This window comes from Rhinolophus ferrumequinum, chromosome 7 (assembly GCF_004115265.2).
Source record: "Rhinolophus ferrumequinum isolate MPI-CBG mRhiFer1 chromosome 7, mRhiFer1_v1.p, whole genome shotgun sequence".
In the NCBI taxonomy this organism is placed as follows: domain Eukaryota; kingdom Metazoa; phylum Chordata; class Mammalia; order Chiroptera; family Rhinolophidae; genus Rhinolophus; species Rhinolophus ferrumequinum.
Window position 1 is genome coordinate 49,581,742 of NC_046290.1, and position 23,190 is coordinate 49,604,931.

Sequence of the window (23,190 nt, forward strand, 5' to 3'; positions counted from 1 at the left end):
ATCAAAGAGTAATTTTGACTTTCACATCTTATTATTTAAGACATACATTGCATAAGGCTATAGCTGCCATAGATAGCGATTCCTGTGATGGGTCTGGACAAAGTAAATTGAAAACCTGTAAAGGAGTCACCATTCTAGACGCCATTAAGAACATTTGTGATTCGTGGGAAGAGGTCAAAATATCAGTATTAACAGGATTTTAAAAGAAGTTGATTCAACCCTCATGGATGACTGAGGGGTTCAAGGCTTCAGGGGAAGAAGTAACTATAGATGTGGTGGAAATAGCAAGAGAACTAGAATTAGAAGTAGAGCCTCAAGATGTGACTGAATTGCTACAATCTCATGATAAAACTTTAAAGGATGAGGAGTTGCATCTTATGCATGAACAAAAGGAGTGGTTTCTTGACATGGAATCTACTCCTAGTGAAGATGCTGTGAAGATTGTTGAAATGACTACAAATGATTTAGAATATTACATAAACTTAGTTGATAGAGCTGTGGCAGGGTTTGAGAGGATGGGACCCAGTTTTGAAACAAGTTCTACTATGGGTAAAATGCTATCAAACAGCACCCAAGCTACAGAGAAATCCTTCACGAAAGTAGAGTCAATCGATGCATCAAACTTCATTGTTGTCTTATTTTAAGACATTCCCTCCAGATGGCTCAGTTGGTTAGAGCGCGAGCTCTAAACAACAAAGTTGCTGGTTCAATTCCCACATGGGATTGTGGGCTGTGCCCCCTGCTTCTATAGATTGAAAACAGCAACTGGACTTGGACCTGGGCTGTACCCTCCACAACTAGATTGAAGGACAATGACTTGGAGCTGATGGGCCCTGGAGAAACACACTTTTCCCAATATTCCCCAATTTAAAAAAAAAAAAAAAAAAGTGTTTGCTTTGTATCTGAAATTCAAATTTAACTGGGCATTTAAAAAAAAACAAAAAATTCCCACAGCCACCCCAGCCTTCAGCAACCACCACCCTGATCAGCAGGCATCAACATTGAGGTAAGATCCTCCATCATCAAAAAAATTACAACTCACTAAAGGTCCAGATTATGGCTAGCATTGTTTATATCAGTCAAGTATTTTTAAATCAAGGTATGTACATTTTTTTTAGACAGAATGCTATTGCACAATTAGTAGATTACAGTACAGTATAAGCATAAACTTTTAAATGCACTGAAAAACCAAAAAATTTTGAGACTTGCTTTACTGAAATATTCGCTTAATTGCGGTGGTTTTAAAATCAAACCCCCAATATCTCCGAGGTATGCCTGTACTAATAATTAATGGAATAAAATTCACTGATAACCACAGGCTATTGTAAGAAACAGAAAGAAAAACGTACATGTAAATAAAGAGATATAACTCATGATAATGGTTAACATGAAAATACACTCTAAATTAAAACAAGATTCGTCAAATGTTAAACTGAAAGGTTAAATTGTAAGTCCTAGTAAGCTATGAATTTAGTTTTGCTAAGATATCACATTATCACATTATTTTCCTGATATTTTATAATATCTATGTAGAGATAAGCTAGTTCCAATTATGAACTGAATAATCAGTTTACAGAGCTCCCACTACCTTTAAGACGTCCACAGTATGCTTAATCTTCATTTTAGAATATCCATGGGTTCATTTGGTTACTTTTAGAAATGAAAATAGTTACTAATAGTGTATCACATGACTTCAAGGTTACTGTCATTTAAATTTACTCATGTATACTTAAATATTTTTACCCTTAATAGATTTTATTTTTTAAGATCCTTGGTATCAATAGAAGTCAAAACAGGTATGTTTTTTGTTAAAATGTTATTGTCAACGGAACTGAGAAAACAGAATTTTGTTAGCCAGTTTGCACATGAATGAACTTTTTCTTAAAGCCGCTTGTAAAATAAGGTCATCATTAGGAATCTATTCAAAGTCCAATAACCCCCCAAAATAAAGAAAAAAATGTTATTGCAAAGCCATAAAGGTCCGCTTCTAGGTATCAACATGCTCATCAAACTCAGTTTAGGAATATGGCCAAAGAGCATATTTGAAAAGATTTTTCTTGACCACTTTTGAGAAATTCTGTCAGAAGGGATAGAGAAGCCAAAAGGAGAAGGGGTGGGGGTGTCTTTTCCTTGCAATTTGTGATGGAAATATATTTTACACAAACCTTAACCCGAAATAGAAAAATATGGCTACAGGTTACATTCAGAACTAAAAAGAAAAAATCCCCTCCCTTCGTTCATGAGAAGTCTCTTTGGAGATTCACTGCGTCTTTTAGAGTCTGTAATGAGGGTTCACAATTACCTTGATTTATTTTTTTACCTGTATCAGAAAGGTGACTAGTCTTACATAGGAGATCTAATTTTCGGTTCCACACACATAGGTCATTCCCACCAGACAGCCAGACGTCTAGTCTCTGAAGAACGGTTAAACACTGTAAAATTCATGTGAAATGTATATTAGTTTAGAAATTCAAGCATCCATTAGTGGTTTTAAAATGTCCACAAAGTCTTTGCCACCCTCCCCTTCAAGAGGTGAAATTTAATTCTTCTCCCTTCAATGTGGGCTCTACTAAATGACTAGCTTCTAATCAACAGAACATGGCAGAAGGGATGGTGTGTGACTTGTAAGACTAAGACATAAAAGACACAGTGGCTTTCTCCTTCCTCTCCCTTGGATCACTAACTCTAGGGCGAATACACTAAAGCAGCTTTATGAGAAAAGGTCCACAAGGAGGTGGGGCCTGTGCACAACCACCAGCACTGCCGCGCCAAGCATGTGAGCCGCCTGGGAACCTCCAACCCCAGTCAAGCCTTCAGGTGACGGCAACATCCTGAGACACTTAGCACCATCCAGCGAAGCTGCTCTCTATTCTTACCACAAACACTGCGAGATAATATTGTTTCAGCAACTAAGTTTTGAGGTAATTTGTTCCTCAGTAACAGATAAGATGCAAGCTTAAAATAAACTGTTATTTAGATAAAACTGAAAATATGACCTTTGTTTTTATGTATCTTCCCAATTAATATTTCCTAATTATTGACTCAAGAAAGTGTTTCTGGGTCTGTAGAACCCTTCAGAGTCCACACTTTAATAGTACCCTCCTCACCCCTTGGCTCAAGCGAGTATAAGGGCAAGAGCAAGAGAGAAGAATAAAGAAAAGGAAAAGGTTCTGGTAGTCTTGCCTGGGCTGAGGGTGAGGTTGCTTTTAAAACTGCTGGAATAATAAGGGTTGAAAATAATCAAGCAGTTTATACTTCAAGAGGTCCTACCCTGTCTAATCTCTGAAATTTTAGTATCACGACTTTATTCCTTTTTATTACCAAATAATATTTCACTGTGTGGATATACCATGCTTTGTCCTTTCAGCAACAGATGGGCATTTCGGTTATTTCCACTTCTGGGCTATTATGTATAATGCTGCTATAAGCATTCGTGTACATGTTTTTGTTTGGACATACACTTTAATTTCTCCCGGGAATAAACAGAAGTCAAGAGTGCTGGACCAAATGATAACTGTTCAACATTTTGATGAACTATCAAGTATTTTTCAAGGTGGGTGGACCACTGTACACTCCCACCAGCCATGTATGAGGATATAATGTTTCTAACCTCCTTATCAACACTTATTATCTGACATTTAGATATTACCCATCTAGTGTATGTCAAATAGTATCACATTATGGTTTTGACTTGCATTTTTCTACTGACAAATGATGTTGAGCTTCTTTTCAGGTGCTTACTGGCCATTTGCATATCTTCTTTGGAGAAATGTCTTTCAAATTCTTCGCCTAATTTTAATTGGGTTGTCTTTTTATTGTTGAACGGTAAGAGTTCTTTATGTATTTCTTTATGCTTTCAGGATACAAGTTCCTTACCAGATATATAATTTGCAAATATTTTCTCCCATTCTGTGGGTTGTCTTTTCACTTTCTTGATGGTGTCTTTTGAAGCATAAAAGCTTTTCATTTTTTGATGAAGTCCAATTTAGCATTTTTTTCTTCTATTGCTGTGTGTCTGTTGTCAGATCTAAGGTACCTAACCCAAGGTCACAAAGATTTACTCCCATATTTCTTCTAAGAGTTTTATAGTTTCTGCTCTTACATTTTAGTCTTTGATCCATTTTGAAGTAATTTTTGGATATGGCATGAAGTACGGATCCAATTTCATTATTTTGTAAGTGGATATCCAGTTGACCCAGCATTATTTGTTGAAGAGACTATTCTTTCTCTTATTGAAGGGTCTTGGCACCCTTGTCAAAATCAATTGACCATATATGTAAGGTTTTATTTCTGGACTCTCAATTCTATTCTTGAACTGGATGGCTATCTTTATGCCAGTACCACACTGCACTGATTATTATAGTTTTGTAGTAAATTTTCAAATTGGGAAGTTTGAGTCTTGCAACTTTTATTCTTTCTGTTCAAGACTGTTTTAGCTATTCTAGAGTCCTTTGCACTTCTATATGAATTTTAGAATCAGCTTGTCAATTTCTGCAAAACACCACCACCAACAACAAAAAGCCTGCTGGAATTTTGGTAGAGATTATGTCCAATTTGTAGACTGGGTAGTGTTGCAATCTTAACCATATTAAATCTGATCCATGAATAAGGGCTGTCTTTCCATTTATTTAGATTTTCTTTAGTTTCTTTCAACAATGTTTTGTAGTTTTGGGCATACAAGTCACCTTTTTCTAAAATTTATTTCTAGGTACTTTATTCTTTTAGATGCTTCTGTAAATGAAATGTTTTCTTAATTTCATTTTCATTGCTAGCATATAGAAATACAGTTAGTTTTGTATACTGATATTGTACCCTGAAACTTTGCTAAATCCATTTATTAGTTCTAATAGTTTTGTTATGGATTTAGGATTTTCTATATAGCTCATGTTGCTTGTGAATAGAGATAGTTTTATTTCTTCCTGTCCAACATGGATGCCTTTTATTCCTTTTTATTGCCTAATTGCCCTCGGTCAGAACCTCTAGTACAATGTTGAATAGACATTCCAAGAGTAGACTTCCTTGTCTTGTTCCTGATCTCAGGGTGAAAGTATTCAGTCAGTCTTTCTCCATTAATATCATGTTAGCTGTGGGGTTTTCAGAGATGCCCTTTATTAGGTTGAAGAAGTTCTCATCTATTCCTAGTCTATTGACGATTTTTATCATGAGAAGGTGCTGGAGTCTGCCAAACGCTTTTCTGCATCTATTATCATGTTTTTTGTCCTTTATTCTAACTACAGTATATTATATTGATTGATTATTCAAAGTTGAACTAACTTCATATTCCTGGGATAAATCTCACTTGGTCATAAGTATATATAATCTTTTTAGTATGTTTCTGGATTTGATTTGCTGGTACTTTGTTGAGGATACTATAGTGCTTTTGTTACCTAACATCTTATCATTAGCATTTTCAAAACTCTTTATGTACTTTTGAAACACTATTTTTAGGATATATATCTACAATAATTTAACTATTTTCCTGTAAGTCATTTAGGATGCTGCCAATCATCCATTTATAAAATATATTTGTGATATACATTTCTGTTCATAAATCTCTGCCCAAGTTTTTTATTATTTCCTTTAAAGAATATTCTAGAAGTTGAACCTCTGGGTCAATTCACGTAATCATTTTTTTTCCCCAGATTCATTCATAATGCCAAACTGCCTTCAGAAGATCACATCAATTTATACTCTCAACAGCAATACAAATACCAATTTCACCATCTCTTCGCTAATACCAACCCACATAAAAACATTACTAGTTCAAAAAATAAATAATAGTATTTCTTATATTTATTAGAGATCTGAATTTCTTTAATAAATTATTTGTTCAAGAACAATTGAACCACTGAATTAAAATGAGTGAAGTGCTATTTTTACCAATTTTTTATGTGAAATGAACATAGCAGGAGTAAATACAACTACCCAGCTGATTAAGATTACAGTAAAACCTCTTTAAAAAGTACTTTCACCATACTGGGATACGACACTTTTTATTGAACAGTTCATAAAACAGTTCACCACTGGAATTTCTCCCATACACTAAATTTTTTCTCCTTTCCTGTTCCTTCAATTCATGTATTTTCATTTGAAAATTAATGATGTCAGACAGAAAGCAAGAGGGTATTATAAGGAATTTAAAAGGGGCATCTTTCAGATCAAATAAAGCATAGAGATTTGATCATGTCAATACGTTAATGACTTCTTCAAAGACAGTCTATTGTTAGATACAAGCAAATAGTTAATGGCATTTTCTTCCCCAAAAACTTTAATAAATTGATAATTAGAACAGCACAGTAGCATGAGATAGCTACCAGAGATGCTGCCTTTGGGGGAATAAATGAAATACCTTGACTATTGGCACACAGCAATTCTTTTCACATTTTTTAAAAAAGTGTTATCTCTTAATATTAGAGATCAGTTATTTTTAAAGCAAATGAGGAAACATTACCTCGTTTTACTGGTATCTTTCCCCAAACTTGCTGACATTATTGAAAAACAGTAGCACTTTCTGAGAATATTTAAGGTAATTTCTTCTGTAGGAATCAAAGTAACCAAGTTTTATCCAAGTTTGTTTCCCCAACATTTAGCAGAGTTCCTATTGTGTACTAAGCCCCAAATAATATTTGTAAAATGAATGAAACTAACAGCAGCAACCAATTAACGATGCATGATTTTGTTTTGTAATTAACTGATATGTCTTGTCTTTATGACTTTATAGAAGTCAGAGGTTGAGGGACAAATAACTCCATTTTAGTTTGAAGTATAAAGAAACAGACTAGCTACTGCTATAGAGTCATTCTGCAAGAATCTCTCTTTCTAGAATTACCTACTAAAAACATAGTAGGTACTACCTTTCTCCTTATCTTGCTATAGAGATTTGCCCCCTGCTCTAATTTCATATTGAAACATTCTAGCATTTAATATATATGCTCCCAAAAATCTAATCTTAGAAGAAGCAAATAACTATTAGGTATGTCTCGAAGAAACAATTTTAAAACCTACACAAGTAATTTCATCTAACTTACTAAACAATATTTTCTGAGACAAAAAGATTACCATAAAATATCTGCGTAAGATTTTACCTTTACAGTAGACTGGAAGCATGATACTTTCTGAACTTGTCTGCCAGTATCACAATTCCATACCTAAATTTTTGTTAAGAAATAATTTCTAAACAATATTTTTAAATCTTAATTATAACTTTTCTAATAATTAAGTCATAAATACTACACATTTAGGTGGAAAATAAAGCATAAAATAGTTAGCGTTTACATTACTACAAAAATTAATTCATATAGCGAGTTATCAACTTGTCACAGTAGGCTTACAATCTAAAATAAGTTTGAAGAAAATTTTACTATCAAACTATTTGAAAATGCCAACAGAATGGATGATCTGAAAACTGAATCTTCACAGGCGTTAAAAATCATGACTATTTAAATTTTAAGGTTTATTCTCCAAAATAATCCATCATGATCCAATAAGTATTTAACATAAAGTATTTATACTAAAAACTATTACATCCATGAATTTTTACTGAAAGCTCTCTCAATGTGTATGGCATAATTTACTACTGTTATCCTGATTCAAAAAGACAGTAACAGTGTATTCCTATTACCCGCATACATATTTAAAATAATTAGAGGACCTCTCAAAGTTAGTTTGACTTAAGGGGTATAATGATTTTCAAATTTTTCACACCATTTCCTATGGCAGGATATATATTTTGGCATGTCTGAGAACACATTTACATAACAAATATATATATAATATATATAAATATATACGTATATACGAACTTTTAAGACTATCACTCGACAAAAATTTTAAAATCTAACCTCAGCATTTAATTAATGAAGTTAGTTAATAGTGAAGGCCCAAGCAGAGTAAACTTAGAATTTATCTGAGTAAAAGGAACTGCCAACATTGCAGCCTAGAATTATTTTTAACAAGAAAAGTCATTCAGCAAAGGAAATGATTCTATACTACCATTTACAGGTGAAGTTTATACTGATAGTGTCCCAACTACTCATCTCTGTACTGTAATAATAATTTTAATAATTTCCTCTAAATATTATTATAGTACCTTAGGAATGGTCTAATAAAAAAAGCATTTTAAATTCTACTTTTGCAGAGATTATACTGATACTGAAAAAAAAAAGAAAAACAGCTTTAGTTCATAAAATATTTGTCTCAATAGAGCAGTAGTAATAAAGCTACTCTGACAAACATATGAATGAACTTTATGCCCTTTTTTATGTAGTATTATAATCACCACAAAATATAGTTTGTCCCCATTTTAATCTTTCCTTGAAATGTTTTCACCAACTAGCAACCTGTTTAGAAATCACTGCAACTGATAAGCTCGTTCCAAGTGTGTCATAAAGTATGTCTTGGTTCTATAGAAGACTGAGAAACACTGACTTCTTTGCGTTTATTCTGAAACTTATTTCACTGATGCTGGAAGCTATTTAAACCAACTTCTCAAATAGGCACAGACTTTTTAAAGCTAATATATGATACCTTTTATACAAATAATGAAAGATTATAGTTATCCATAGCATTTGGCTATGGCCTTCACAAATCCAATTCCTCACACAAATATTAAAGGGCTGAATTTGTTCAAGTAACATATTTTATGAAGACAGTACTATATAATGGTTCAGAACTCTGACTCTGCAGTCAGACTGCTTGCCTTCTGCCCTACACTGGCTGTGTGACCTTGGACAAGTTACTTAACCTCCCTTTGCTTTTGTTATCAGTAAACAGAATAATAAAAACACTTATTGTTAAGGATTAAATGGATTCATATATGTAAAACCACTGCCTGGCACACATGATCACTTTATAAAACTTTACTAATGCTGCTACATCTTAAATGTTTACCAAAAAGTATGTGGGGAAAAAAGGCAGCAATTTACTTTTTTTAAATTGTTTTTAAATACGAAATGTTAAACACTAAGCAGATGGAAATTCACTTTTCTGTCAGACTGGGACGCTCAAAAGGTTTCTATGGGTTGGGGCCATTAAGTTTCTTTTGCTGTACAATAAGCAGGGGAAAAAATGTGAATTATTCTCCAGCCCAACTCATCTTTACTTCCCTAAATAGAAAAGCAAACTGAGATAAGTATTTTTAAGCCCACTTTCTCCATTTCCTCCATTATGTATAACTTAATATATTAGTAACTCTGGAAAGAATAGCTTTAGTCATGGGGTTTCCATCAATAATCAGCCTTAACATACTATTTCCCATCTAATACTTTTCAGATGCCTAATACTTTTGATAAGTGTCTTAAGAAGGCTAGAACAAATCATTTCTGCTAAAACAGGAATGTACAGACAGGCCTCAAGAGGCTAAAGACTAATAATGTATTTACCGGTCCCTTGGGTCACTATAGCTATTTCACTCTTTCAGATTTAAGGATATAATAACTGTTCTATCAGCAGAGGCCGTCAAAATCAGTTGATTTTTTCCTTCACAACCTTCCAAGGAAGGAAATGTAGTAATAGCTGTTATCTTTTGAGAGTGTCCATTGAGTTCCAAAAGTTTTTCTCCCGTCTGAAATACCAATAAAAATGTTAATAGGTTCATATTTCACAACTTAAATAATCTCAGTTGACAACATTAAGAAGAATCACCATGTAGAAAATACATATATTCTATTTGAAATTACTTAGACCTTATCATTTAACTTTAAGTAATCAAATATTAGGTTGGTGCAAAAGTAATTTTGGTTTAAAGGGTTAAAAATAAAGGTAAAAACCGCAATTACTTTTGCACCAACCTAACAGAATCTAAACAGATGCTGAAAGAGTACCGTAAACAATTTTAATTATTTTCTAATAGAAAATCCTATTTTAGCATATTTTATAGAAAATTTAAAGGAATATTTTTTCCATATGATTTTAAGAATTTGATAAATTAAGCAAAAAAAAAATCAGTAATTTAATCTGTAGAAAAAAATAGAAAGTTCTCAGTATCTAAGTATTTGTTATCTAAGTCTCCACAGTTATGAAGTTGTGGAAGGAAAAAAAGTCAGCATAATAACAACAAACAAAAATATGTACATACAGCCAATAAATAATATAGCAACCACTCATCAAGCTTCCACATGTCTAACAGCAACAGCTATCTATCCCCACCCACCCATCCTTCTGTCTCTCAAGGACTTCTGTAGTAAACATTCAAAAATACAATGTAAATATAACAAATTGCAAATTTTTCAAGGTTGCAGGATTTCATGAATGTGGGGAACATAATATTAAAGAACTGCTTTAACCACAGGCAAAGCCACTAAAAAATGAGGATCTAATAGAGTCAGAACAGATTAACAAGAGAAGATAAATACTTCAAAAGAGAACAATTTGAGTATCAAAGAATCAAGAAGAGAGGCCCCCAGAGAAATTTGGTGAAGCTTTAAATATTTTGAAAAAACAAGCTTTTTATTATATTACTATTGAAATCAAACAGGAGAAATGTTATATCAGGCAATCAGACAATTTTGAAAGGAAAATTGTGTCTCCCACAAAAATCAACGCTTGATTCATTTTCAGAATCACTGCAGTTACTGATAATTTAAATATTGTTCGATAAAATTAAAACTTTTCTTTTCATAATTTGGCATTTGCTTCTCAGGAAAAATCTTAATTAAAAAACTCTATTATGAATTGGTCCCCATTTTAAATGAATTTATTCTACGCATCTCTTTTCAAGTATTAGTCTCAGTCTACTAATACACAGGTATATCTCCACATAATGTTTATGAACGTATATTCAACTGTACAGTCATGTCTTTATTACATAATCCACATAAAATCAGTACAAACCTGGGCATTCCACACAACTACAGTTCCATCATCACCAGCAGATGCAAATCTGGTTAGAGAAAAAAGGTCAAGAAAAACAAATCACTGGTGACATTTAAATACTAAGATTACTAAGAACTATCAAACCTTAGATATTCGGATTTATTAGGTAATATCAACACAGATTAAGTTCTAAGCTAATTTAATAAATACTGATGAAATACTTTCTAGCTTTTGTGCCAGGTACTCAGGACCCAAAGATAAATAAGACCATTGACAGTGTTACAATGAATAAACTGCTAGAAATGTAAGAATGAGGTTAGATCTGTAAGTGATCTTTAAAGTCCTTCCTTGCTTCAAAATACATGATTAAACCTTGACTTAAGTGACATGAAACCACGCTAAGGAACAGCTTCACTAATAGGAAGTGATATTCCAAGAGTGGAACAAAGGAATCATGTCCTTAAATTCATTATTTCTATTATTTTCTCTGTAAAAATATTTTAAGTCTACTATTAATATTTAAAGCCAAGATCTCTCCTGCGCTCCTCTTGGCTCTTTGGTCTTTTTATATAAATACCATGTTCTTGGTTTGCAAGGTTTGGGGGTTTTTTTGAGGGTTGTTTTTTTTTTATCATTGAAAATATTTGAAATGCAAAGAGATAAAGGAAAGTTTATTTCATGGCATGAAAAGAAAAAGCTGTGATGAACTCAGTTATAGCTTATCTTTCCTCTTTACCTTCACTATATATATATATATATAAAGGAACAATCACCTACATTTTGTAGAGAAGATATCCATGACACAAACACTAGCAAGAAAAGTAATTTGTTGTAAAGGATTATTCATCATAGTGACTGCATTACAATAAAATCAAGAAAGCATGGTTTTCAAGCGGGGTCCCAACACAGACAGTGATATAAAGCAATCACATTGTAAGCATATCAAGTAGTTTGTTATTCATAATGTAGTACACAAGTTTTTAAATGATTTTTTAATGAATCAAAATAGATTCCTAGGTGTTCCCATAATATAACTGACTTGCATTCACTTGAAATCAAGCTTTTCTTTTTAGAACAGGAGAAAAGGAGGTGGTATTATAGAGAGCCAGCTATGAACTGCATATATATATATATATATATATATGCATATATATATATATATATATGTATGCAACTGCATACATATATATATATACACACACACACACACACACACACATACACATATATACATTTTTTAATCCTAAGAGTAAATATCAATGAGATAGTTCTGGCCATTAAAGAACTCATAGTCTACCTTACTAAGTAATGTTACAGAGTCCAGATCATACATCCATTGAGAATTCTCATTTATACTCATTTACATTTATAGAAATCATTCCCTTTAAACACCTTCCCTTTGAACATCTCAGAGAAAGTATTCTCATTCTTGCCAACTGTGAGCTCAAAGTACAGCAAAGTTTCACGAACATTTGTACAATATAAAATATTTTCACAAGTAATTCCTATGTCTATTACCTAAGTGTGTATTTAATAGTTCTTACTCATGTGAATTTATTTTAAGTCAGTGGTGCTACAGATTCAAATATAACCTTAGAGGACATAATAAAAAAGTATAACCCAAAAACTTGAACATAAACCTTCCTATATTCAATATCTACATAACCGTAACACACTGGAAAAATAAAAATAGAACATTAGTATGACCATACAGAAAATCCCTGTGGTTAACTAACTTTCCACCTAATCCACAGGTACTTTCTAATACATGATGCAACTAAAATAGTATATATTTTTTACAATAAAACAAAGCTGAAAAATGCTACAATACCAGAAACCAGACAAAACTGAAAAACGAAAATTTTCACTTAAAATAGATTTTTACTTATCTTGTATACTAGAACTACTTGAAGAAAATTAGATAAGTATGTAGATAGAGTCTTATAAGAGAAGTTGAAGGGAACATCAAAACACTTTCGGGAGCCATATTGAGGTCAGTGATTCTTTCATTAGATCTATTTGAACATCAAATTATTTTCTTAAGAAAAATGTATATATTAACACAACTCTAATATCTGAATGACTAAGGTCCTTTTTTAATTCACAAATAGCATGAAGGTGGAAAGATTTCAGTTTCCATGGTCATGTGCAAAATTAAAACCTTTGGTAAATTCTCCCTTCCCCCAAATCACAAATAGAAAACTGAACTACATATCAAGTTCACAAGTACCCTGTTTCCCCAAAAATAAGACCTAGCTGGACAATCAGCTCTAATGCGTCTTTTGAAGCAAAAATTAATATAACACCCAGTCTTACATTATATAAGACCCGGTCTTATATAAGATCCGGTATTATATATTATATTATGTTATATTATGTTATATTATATGACCTGGTCTTATTTTACTATAAGAGTAAAATAAGACTGGGTCTTATTTTATAGTAAAATATATTTTATATATTTTAGTAATATACATGTATTTTATATATTTTAGAAATATTTTATATATTTTAGTAATAATTTTATAAAATATAGTTACATTATTTTATAACAAAATAAGACCGTGTCTTATATTAATTTTTGCTCCAAAAGACGCATAAGAGCTGATTGTCCAGCTAGGTCTTACTTTTGGGGAAACACATTATCAGAATACCAAAAAATCCCTGTGACTTCCATTAGGGGGAACCTCCATTTCCTTGAGCTCAAGTTTCCATGAAGCAACTTCTACTACTGGAAAAGGACCCTTGGCCTCTCCCTCCCCAACTGATCTAATAAATGCGTTTGAGAGAATGAATTTAGCATGCTCAGTTCAGACCCTTTTGGGTCTTCTCTGAGGATCTGTCTGCTCATCAAGAGGGAACATCCTTCTTTGCTCTTGTTATTGGGGTAAGCCTACATCTGAGTTGGAGGTTTGCAGATGGCCTGTTGTACCAGTGATTCAGTGAATAAGTCTACCAAACTCACGGTGAAGTGTTAGAAAACTCACTGTGGTTGTATACCAATGCTATGTCCTTTAACCCAGTTTTTTGCCATTTATTACTTTATTAAGCAGATGTGTTCATGTCCATCTGTGTGATTTCTGCATCTAATAATATCTAAGAAAAAGATTTATTTAATACTGAAACAAAAATACCACTTAAATTGGCATTTTTATTTCCTCTATAAGAATACCGTTGTTTTTTTAATAATTTTTTTTTTTTACTTTTCTTTATAGAAAATTTAAATATATATAAAAGTGCAACTAGTATAACAAAAATCCTCAGGTACTCATCACCTATCTTCGATAATTATCAACCCGTGGCCAGCATTGTTTCATCTGCACAACATCCAATCCCTACTCCACACATTATTTTGAAGCAAATCCCAGTCACTACATTTCATCAGTACGTATTTCAGTATGTATCTGTCAAGACTCTTTTATATCACAACTAACATTAACATTTAATTCCTTAATGTCACCACATACCCAGTCAGTGATCAAATTTCCCTGAATGTCTCAGTTTTTTAAGTTTACTAGAAGCAAGATCTAAATAAGGTTCATATATTGGAACTGGTTTATATAGCTCTAAAATCTCTTTAATTCTATTGATTCCTTCATTTTTTTTCCCTTGCAATTAAGAGTTGGTTTATAGATTTCTCATGGTCTGTATCTTGCTAGCTACCTTCCTGTGTTGTCATTTAACAATCCCCTGTATTTCCAGGACACTGATAGATCTAGAGACTTAGTCAGATTCAAATTTGACTTTTTGGTAAGGCCACTTCATAGGCAATTTGTACACTCCACCAGGAAATATAACTTCTAGCAGTGTCTGTGTGTGTGTGTGTGTGTGTGTGTGTGTGTCTAATGTTAATAGCCATTGCCTAAATTTATCATTCTATTAGAGGTTGCAAAATTACAGTATTCCAATTCTCTAATTCTCCCTAGCTTGAATTCTTCTGTAAAGAGAAATCTCCTCTCATCAATTATTATTGACCCCAAGTTACAGTTTGTATAGGAAAGGCAGTCTACATCTTGACCTGCAGGAATCCCTCCAAGAGAGGACTACCTGCCCAGCTGTGTGGAATGTGGTCATCTGCCTCCAGCTTCATTTCCGGGTCCATTTCAGCTTTCCAGCCAAAATCATACTATCTCAGTTGGCCCTCAGCCACTGGGATTAAGCAAAGAGGTGGAAAACAGAGGCACATTCTTGGACGACCCTCAGCCAATGACTAAGCAAGGCAGGGCAAAAAGTGTTAGTTATTTCCATCCAACACAGGACTCCTCTAAAGGGCATTCTGTCCTCCAGAGCTCCCCACTGGGCTTACAGAGACTTTGTCACACTGAGACAGCTCCCCTTGTCCAAGCCTGCCTTCTCTTTTCCGGTCCTTGATATTTCTCTCTAATAAACCTTTGGCATGCTCAACTCCATTTTATTGTCTGCTTCCCAGGGAGCCCAGGTATTAGGAGGATCTAAATCATCTTGACTATTGAGTTCTCTTCTCTGAATGTTAATGAGAAAGCTATTCTTAGCTTAAGATGATTTTCTTAAAGATGTAACATATTATTTGTTGTTAGTGAACTATCAAACTGTACTGAGCTTGTTTAGTTTCTTGTGAATATACAGCTTCACCAGCCATCCTAGTGGCATATTTTGTTCTCCAGTCTGGCATTTCATGGGTCACCTGATTCTTTTCCAGTCATGATCACCATCCTACATAACCTTGTCTGTTTCCTGGAGTAGCAAGGAATGGTCAAATGAGCAACAGAGAAAACTATTCTTAAGATGTGTTATGAACTCAGTTTAGTTTAATATGTCAAATGCTAGAGTATTACATGCAATTTTCTCACAGTCCACTTTTTTAGAAGACTCTTGCTGAGGCTTAGCCTTCTTTAGTGCTTTCCCAATCAATATGATCCTCACTTCATGTTCAAAAAATACTAAAGAAGAAAAGAAAAGGCAGCTGTCTGTTAGGTTATACAGGATTTATTAGGTATCTTCAGAAACCAATCTAAGAAAATTTTCCACTCACTGATTTTAGCTGAGCCACCGAGAAAACAAGAAAATCCTTCTGCAAAATTCTCAATAAACTGATATTATCTAAAGACCTGAAGCGTGAAACCTGGATTACAACAGCTGACCAAAAAACCAGAATGTAATGCCTACAAAACTAAATAAAAACATAAAAAATATAACAATATAATATTTATTTAAGGTATTTTGGTAATTTTACAATACATAAATAATGCTCCTATGTAATGGTAAAGATCACGCTAAACTGAACTATTAAGAGCTGTTAATTCTATTTATAATAAATATTTATATAGTTTGCAGATTTTTTTATGTCTTTGTTACCAATAATAACTTTCAGTTATTTTTTTGTACACTACAGAATTGAATTTTTTAAAACACAGATTGAAAGTTCTACAGGTCTGTGACTGACTGAAAAATTCATACCTGATTATACAAAAATTTTGACACAATGATGACTTGAGTACAAAGAATTAAATGTGATTCATGTAGTAATACCTTCAATTTTTGGCCAAAGCCAAAAAAAAGTCGGCTTTTTCATCTATTCTAGTCTTTTAGATTCACTGTGGTAGATAGCAAACAAGGCCACAAATTATTCTCCCTCCAAGTCACCATTTGCAACAGGATTTAGTTCCTTCTCCCATCAAGTGGGAGAGTTTATTCACTTATGAATTTGTGCCAGTTTCTGACTCCCTTTAGCCAATGAAACAGCAGCAAACATGACACAAACAGAGACTTGAAAAGTTTCACACTGGACTTGCCCTTTTGCTAGTATTAGAACTCTATGTGAACAGCACTTGAACAAGTGCAAGCCTAGTCACCCCAGCTGAGAGCAGCCCGCTCCAGCTATTCCACTGGTTGACCAGATGCTTGTGAACCTAACAGAGATCAGCCGATCCTGCTGTAGATGGAAAAAAACCCACCCAGCAGAGCCTAGCCCAAACTGCCATCCTGCAAAACAGTGAGCCAAACATACATCAATTTTTTAAACCATAAATAATGGTTTGGGGTGATGTTTGGCAGAGTAATAGATAACTGATATAATTATCTATGGCTTTTACTATTTACAGAACATTTACTGTATCACTGAACGACTGAAGTATACACAAGCACCACTGTGGGAAAATATCAGCATTTGTACAACGATCATTATTCTACAAGATGACCTTTTCTGGATATTCTTCGTCTAACTATGTAATAAGACTAGCCAAGAGAACATTTCGGAGGACAGATAGCAATGAACATGGAATTTTAACAGTTAATCTATATAAAAATTAAAGACCACATCCTAAAAGTATACCGTATATTTTTTATTTAATTTTCTTACACAAAATGATTTGAGGATTCCTTAAGGCCCAATATTAGTGATTATGATCTAAGAATTTATTTGGGATTTTTTTTTTAACCTACCTAGCAACTTACTATGGTAACATATGGTACAAGAAAATTTCAGCTGTCCAATATTCTATCTTCCCAGAAATGTTTAGTTTCAAAGATCTCACCAGAGTATCTCTTAGGACATACCAACAATGAATATTACCAAAGAGGCTGAATATTGTACTATGGTTAACATGCTATGATTTGGTTGGTTTACATCACAACAGGAAAAGAATGTTGATAGGCTAGTAATATATATATATATATATATATGAGGCAAATCTTTTCAGGCATACATGTAGGAGCATGTTGTGTAATTTGGCTGGACTTTGCGCCTTGTTTCTAGAAGGCAGCTGGGCCCGTCAGACCTCACCTGAGTGTATGCTAACAAGAGGACTCATGGTGGGCCCCTAGACAATTTAAGGGGGGGTCTGGCCATGTCGGAAATATGAACCATACAATTAGAGAGTTGGGGCTTGAAGCCCCAGATACTATCCTGCTCGCTAAACTGGGGAAGGCAGGGTGGGAGAGAGGCTAGAACTTGAGTTCAATCATGTGGGGAATGATTTAATCATTCCTGTGTGTGAAACCCCAATAAAAAATCTGGACACTCACAGCTTGAGTGAGCGTCCTCGTTGGTGATCCACGCTGATGTGCTGAGAGGTAACAGATCCTGAAGACCCAGAGTTTGTATTTGGGAACTGACTAGACTTTGCCCTACGAGCCTCTTCATTTGGCTGGTCCTGATAGCATCCTTCATAAGAAAACTGTAGTCACGAGTACAGAGCTTCCCAGAGTTCTGTCAGTCTTCTGAATTATACACCCTAAGAAGGTAGTGGGAAGGTCAGAAGTGTGGGTGGCCTGGCAACCCTGGAGGCTGCAGCTGGTGACTGAGGTGAGGGAGTGCTGTGCAGGACGCTGCCCTCACCTGTGAAATCTGACCTAACTCCAGGTAGTGTCAGAAATGCATCGTACATGGGAAAGCAATTAAATACCAAAAACGTAAGAAAAGCAAAGACATCAGAAGTGACAGTCAGAATTAGGAATGATCACAGCAGTCACCCAGGGAGTCAAAAATGTAAGAGAAAAAAAAAGACAGTATCAGAAGCAAAAGAGACAATTAGAGATGACAGTGGAAGAATTGATAGGGACAACAGAAGTGGAGTTAGGGAGTTAAGATGGCAAGCAACATGTAATGGTTTAGGAATTCATTAATTCATCTAACAGCTATCTGTTAATTAACCTGCTACTTTAGTAAGGTGCTTTGCCATGTACTAAGGATACTGTGGTAAGAATATATAGCCCCCACTCTCATAAAGTTTACATTCTATAGAAGATAAATACTAAATAGTTACACAATTAATTGTGTAATTGTTATTGTGAGACATGTTACAAAGGATAAACACAGAGCTGAATTAGGGTTTAATAAACAGATATACAGATTTGTAATAAGCTAAATCTACAGTCCTGAGACCTACACACCTTCATCTCTATTTGCAAATATATTAAACACAATATTATACAAGGAAGTGCTAGCAAGGAAGTACAGAATAATGTATATTTTATTTATATAAATTTTTAAATTTATTTTTAATTATAGTTAATATACAATTTTATATTAGTTTCAGGCATACAACAGTGATTCAACATTTATATATCTTACAAAGTGATCACCAGAATAATTCTAGTGACATCTGTCAGCATAAATAGTTATATTATTGACTGTATTCCCTATGCTGAATAATATTCATTTTAAAGGGGTTTTATCAATAACAAAAAAATTCAGGTTAAATACTTACCTTCCACTTCCAAAAATAGCATATTCCTTGTAGGTACCTGATATTTAAACAGTTCCCATATTTGTTTCCCAAATTTAGGTTCACCTTAACATACTTATAACCCCATCCAAATGTTAAAGTCATACACTTCCTCTAGGCTAACAAAAATATTTCTAAGCCATCAAACAAACAAAAAAACCTCAAACAAAAATAACCATCAAATTACCAAATAATAACATCCTGACTTCTGAGCCAAAAGACTTCAGATACATATTTCATCACGATGCACAGACCAATTTCTACCAAATGTCCCTAAATGATCAGTTTTTAAATTTTTAGAAGAGATGGATTAATGTTGAAGGTGTTTTTAATATAAAATTCCCTAAACTCTTTCCAAACAGGAGTCAACTGGACAATTAGTTTCTTACCTGTAGTCATCTAACTGTACCAGAAATCGTACAATATCATGATGAGCTTTCAGTACAAGCAGTTCAGTGTAGGGGTTCTGGGTTTGTTCTTCACCTATTGTCTGCAAAGGAGATTTCTTGTATGTGGGGGGGGGGGGGCAAAACAAAAGAGAAAAAGAGACAAAACGCTTTATGATAAGGCCATACTAGAACAAAACTACATGGTACACATCTAAGAATACAAGGTTTAAAAAGCTGTAAGATATCATGTTCTAATACTATATATTAGTTCCCCAATATCAACTGACTGCCAATTTAACACAAAACATTTCTCCTACCACAAATCCACACCATAAATTTTATTATTTTCAAGTCACAATAAATTTACAAAACGGGTGAATTTTATCTTACAGAAATTACACCTCGATAAACCTCACCTAAAACATGAATGAGCCAATCCACCTCAATATTTTAGAATGGGTGTTTCTCAATTGAAACTTGGCATAAACAAACCTGCAGGTCAAAGGGGTAAAATACTATACAGACTAAAACAGTGCCTAGGCATTAATTGTATGTTTGCAGAATGAATAAAGGAAGGAATAAAGTCATTTAGAGTCAATGAAGTCAATGAATTCAACTTTGGACAATACTGTTAAAGATGATTGCTAACATTTACGAAGTATTAGGTAGTAGCCTATATGCATAACACTGTGTAAAGCACAGACAGCATGTAACTCAATAATTCTGTTAAGATAGGGCTTGTTTATATATGTTTATATATATGTTTCTATAGTCAAACCCAATACTATTTCATAAAACCTGTTCTTAGGCTCTAAACTGCAGTTTCTCAAACTTGACACAACTGACATTTTGGACCAAATAATTCTTCGTTAAGGGCTATCCTGCGCAGTGTGGATGTTCAGCAGCATCCCTGGTTTCTACACATTAGACGCCAATAGAAATTCACTCCCACACCGAATTGTGACAATCCAAAACGTCTCCAAACACTGCCAAATGTCCTCTAAGAAGTAAAAGTATCCCAGCACAGAAACATTGCTTAACCTAGAAGCCTGGATTCCAAGTTCTTGCATAAATGAGAGAAAGTCATTGGTTCCAGTAATGTACAAACTCATAGCAGTGATACACCTGAAGTACTTGAAGAAGTGTACAACTTAACATGCATAAATGTTTTCCAAAAAAAAAAATTCACCTCCAAAGCAGTAATTTTTTATTTATCCCATTTCCCTGCTAACAGTGTTTCTGATGAGAAAAGCAATAGTGAGAAATCTGAAAACTATATACCACTTCCCCAAAATTAAAGCTTGCCAGGCACGGCAGAATTAGTTAATCATATTCTGATTCATCAAATAACTGGGTTTATACAGAATTGTCATATACAGTATATATGAATTACTCAATTTCCCACAATTCTTCCATAATCTTTAGGATGTCAACCTATCTGAAATTAGCCTTATTTCAGCCTTTATTAGGCTATCTGAAATAAGCCTAATTTCAGATAAGAAATACTTAAAAAGAAGTCTGAACTGCAAAGATATGAGGAAGACTGAGAAATAAGGCTATTGACTCACAACAATCCAAGTTTTTTTTATTTTTAACAATCAAAACAAGTATTCCCTATGAGAAATAAAAGGGAACTCAATACAAATTCTATTGGATGGCATATGAAATAAATTCCAGACCTCAGCACTTTGAACGTTCCAAAACTACTTTATTCACAACATTTCGAATATAAACCTCGTTACAGTCTATTCAATCACTCAGGCCCATGAAGAAAGCGTCACTATGGAACCAAAAATAGTAGTTAATTAGAAGATCGTTTTCTTGACTTCGAAGCAAATTAATTTAAAAACTAATTAATCTTTTTTGTTCCTGGATTTTTAAAAATCAAATTAATTTTATATCCCCTGTGCAAGCACCAGTTGATTTGGGGAAGTGACACCAAGTCAAGTTAACCAAAAGGGTACGGTTGCAGTCACCACTTGTTTGTAGTAAGTCAGATACTTTTTTAAATTGAAAAGAGACTGGTTTCAGGGAGAAGACTGGCTGAGTGTCTTGAGCCTGTTGTTGAACCACATCAGCTTCAGTTGTCCTCATCTCTTGGAACAAGAATACTGTGTTTAACTCTGAGCCTTAGGTGGACCGAGAGTAGAGCAGCTGAAGAAAAAGCCACCTCCCCCTCACCCCCGTGAGGACCCCACACAGGCGCGCGCAAGCCCCGCCTCCGCCCGAGTTTCCATTGTCCCGACCCTGGAGCCTGGTTCAGACAGAAGCCTCTGCGGAGGCAGACAGGCTCCACCCGGGGTTTTACCTCGGCCAGTCCCTGAGGTTCTCGGCCTCCCCCGATCAGCCATCGCAACATCCGGGTAAGGACGGCGTCTCGCAGGGCTCAGGCCCAAGTCAGCCCGAACTCTGCGCCGGGCTCAGCCTCCTCCTATCTCCTAGGTAGCAGAGCCGTGGAGACGCTAATACTTGCCGCCCCAGATTTGCCTACGGAAGGAAGCTGTGCAAAGCAGAGCCCACGGACGCGGGAAGATTTTTGTCCCCAAAGCGCTGCCGTAGCCAACCACTGAGGCTTGCTTTGGGGCAGCCACCGGGAGCAGCAGTCGAGAGCCAGGATGGCGCAAGGGTTCAGAGGCGCGCACGGCCCCGAGTGAGCACGCGCGGGGGCGCCGCCTGCTTTGCGCGTGGAGCTTAGGTAGCTTGAGCGTCCTCTGGTGGACACTCGTAGCGCAGTACCCGAGCTCGGCAAGCAAGTGCGTCCCAATAGTCCTCTCCCTCTTATTATAGACAGCTTTTGCATCCTTCTCTTGGCTTGGGGACCAGGAAACCTCCCGGTTTCCTGAAGAGCTGCCTAGAGAAGGTATACTTCAGTAGACTTCTGCATCCGGACTAATCCAGGGGTCTGCTGCACACCAGAAGAAATCAAGCCAACATTTTTTGTGTGCTGTAGTAGAGGTACTGTGCTAAATTTACATAAATCATCATAGTAACCCTATAGTCCCTATTTTATAAAGAAACTGAAGCTCTGGAAGATTAGGTAGTTTGTCAAAGGCTAAGGCGGTGGCTATACTGAGATTGGAACCCCATCTCTAAGCTCCAAAACTAGTGCTCTTGACTCTATGCTATACTGTCTAAACCAGACTCTGCCTAAAGAATAGAAGACACTTCATTCCTCTATTTTGACTACTGGATTTCCTGAGGTAGTCAAAGGGTTGCGGTTCTCTTACCTGGCTGCATACCAAAATTACCCAAGTAGTTTTTGAAATATATATATTCTTAGCCTCCACCTCAGACTTTTAAACAATCTCTATGTTTAGAAAACAGGAATCAGGTTTGAGGCAAGTTCCTCAGGTAATTCTGATTTGAGTAGCAAGGTTTGTGAATCACTGGTCTAGGAACTACGTATACTTGTGTCTGTAAATGTGTTTGTATATGTGATTGTTAAGTTCAAATGAGGATCCTAGGAGTAAATTCTCATAGCGAACCTACTACAAGTATCCCAACCAATACATTAATCCAATAAACATGTATTAGGCACAGATGCACTAGAGATTCAAAAAGTAATCACATAAAATCACTACTTTCTAGGATCAAGGCAGAATGTACTAGATACCAATAAGAGAGAGCCATACACTCTACTTTAAGGTATGTTGGTTATGGCCAGCTGCCCAATCTGACAGTCCCTAGAGAACTGGGATTTTCTATGATTCATCTTTGTATTCATTTTGAGTACATGTGACAAAGGAACACTCCCAAGGATCAGAATAAGGTTACCTGCAGTGCAC

At 34.9% G+C, this 23,190-nt stretch overlaps 1 protein-coding gene across 1 annotated transcript in view; it reads right to left on the reverse strand.

Annotated features, from left to right (window-relative positions):
- WDR41 (WD repeat domain 41) overlaps window positions 1-22,059 on the reverse strand; it is a 46,447-nt gene extending 24,388 nt beyond the window's left edge. The window contains exons 1-6 of the mRNA XM_033110237.1: window positions 21,714-22,059; window positions 19,406-19,521; window positions 10,831-10,879; window positions 9,431-9,562; window positions 7,086-7,148; window positions 2,321-2,432 (exon numbers count right to left, since the gene is read on the reverse strand). Coding sequence (XP_032966128.1) covers window positions 2,321-2,432; window positions 7,086-7,148; window positions 9,431-9,562; window positions 10,831-10,879; window positions 19,406-19,521; window positions 21,714-21,764 — 523 coding nt within the window. The 5' untranslated portion in view covers window positions 21,765-22,059. The remainder of the gene's footprint in view (window positions 1-2,320; window positions 2,433-7,085; window positions 7,149-9,430; window positions 9,563-10,830; window positions 10,880-19,405; window positions 19,522-21,713) is intronic.
- Between the last annotated feature and the right edge of the window lie 1,131 nt (window positions 22,060-23,190).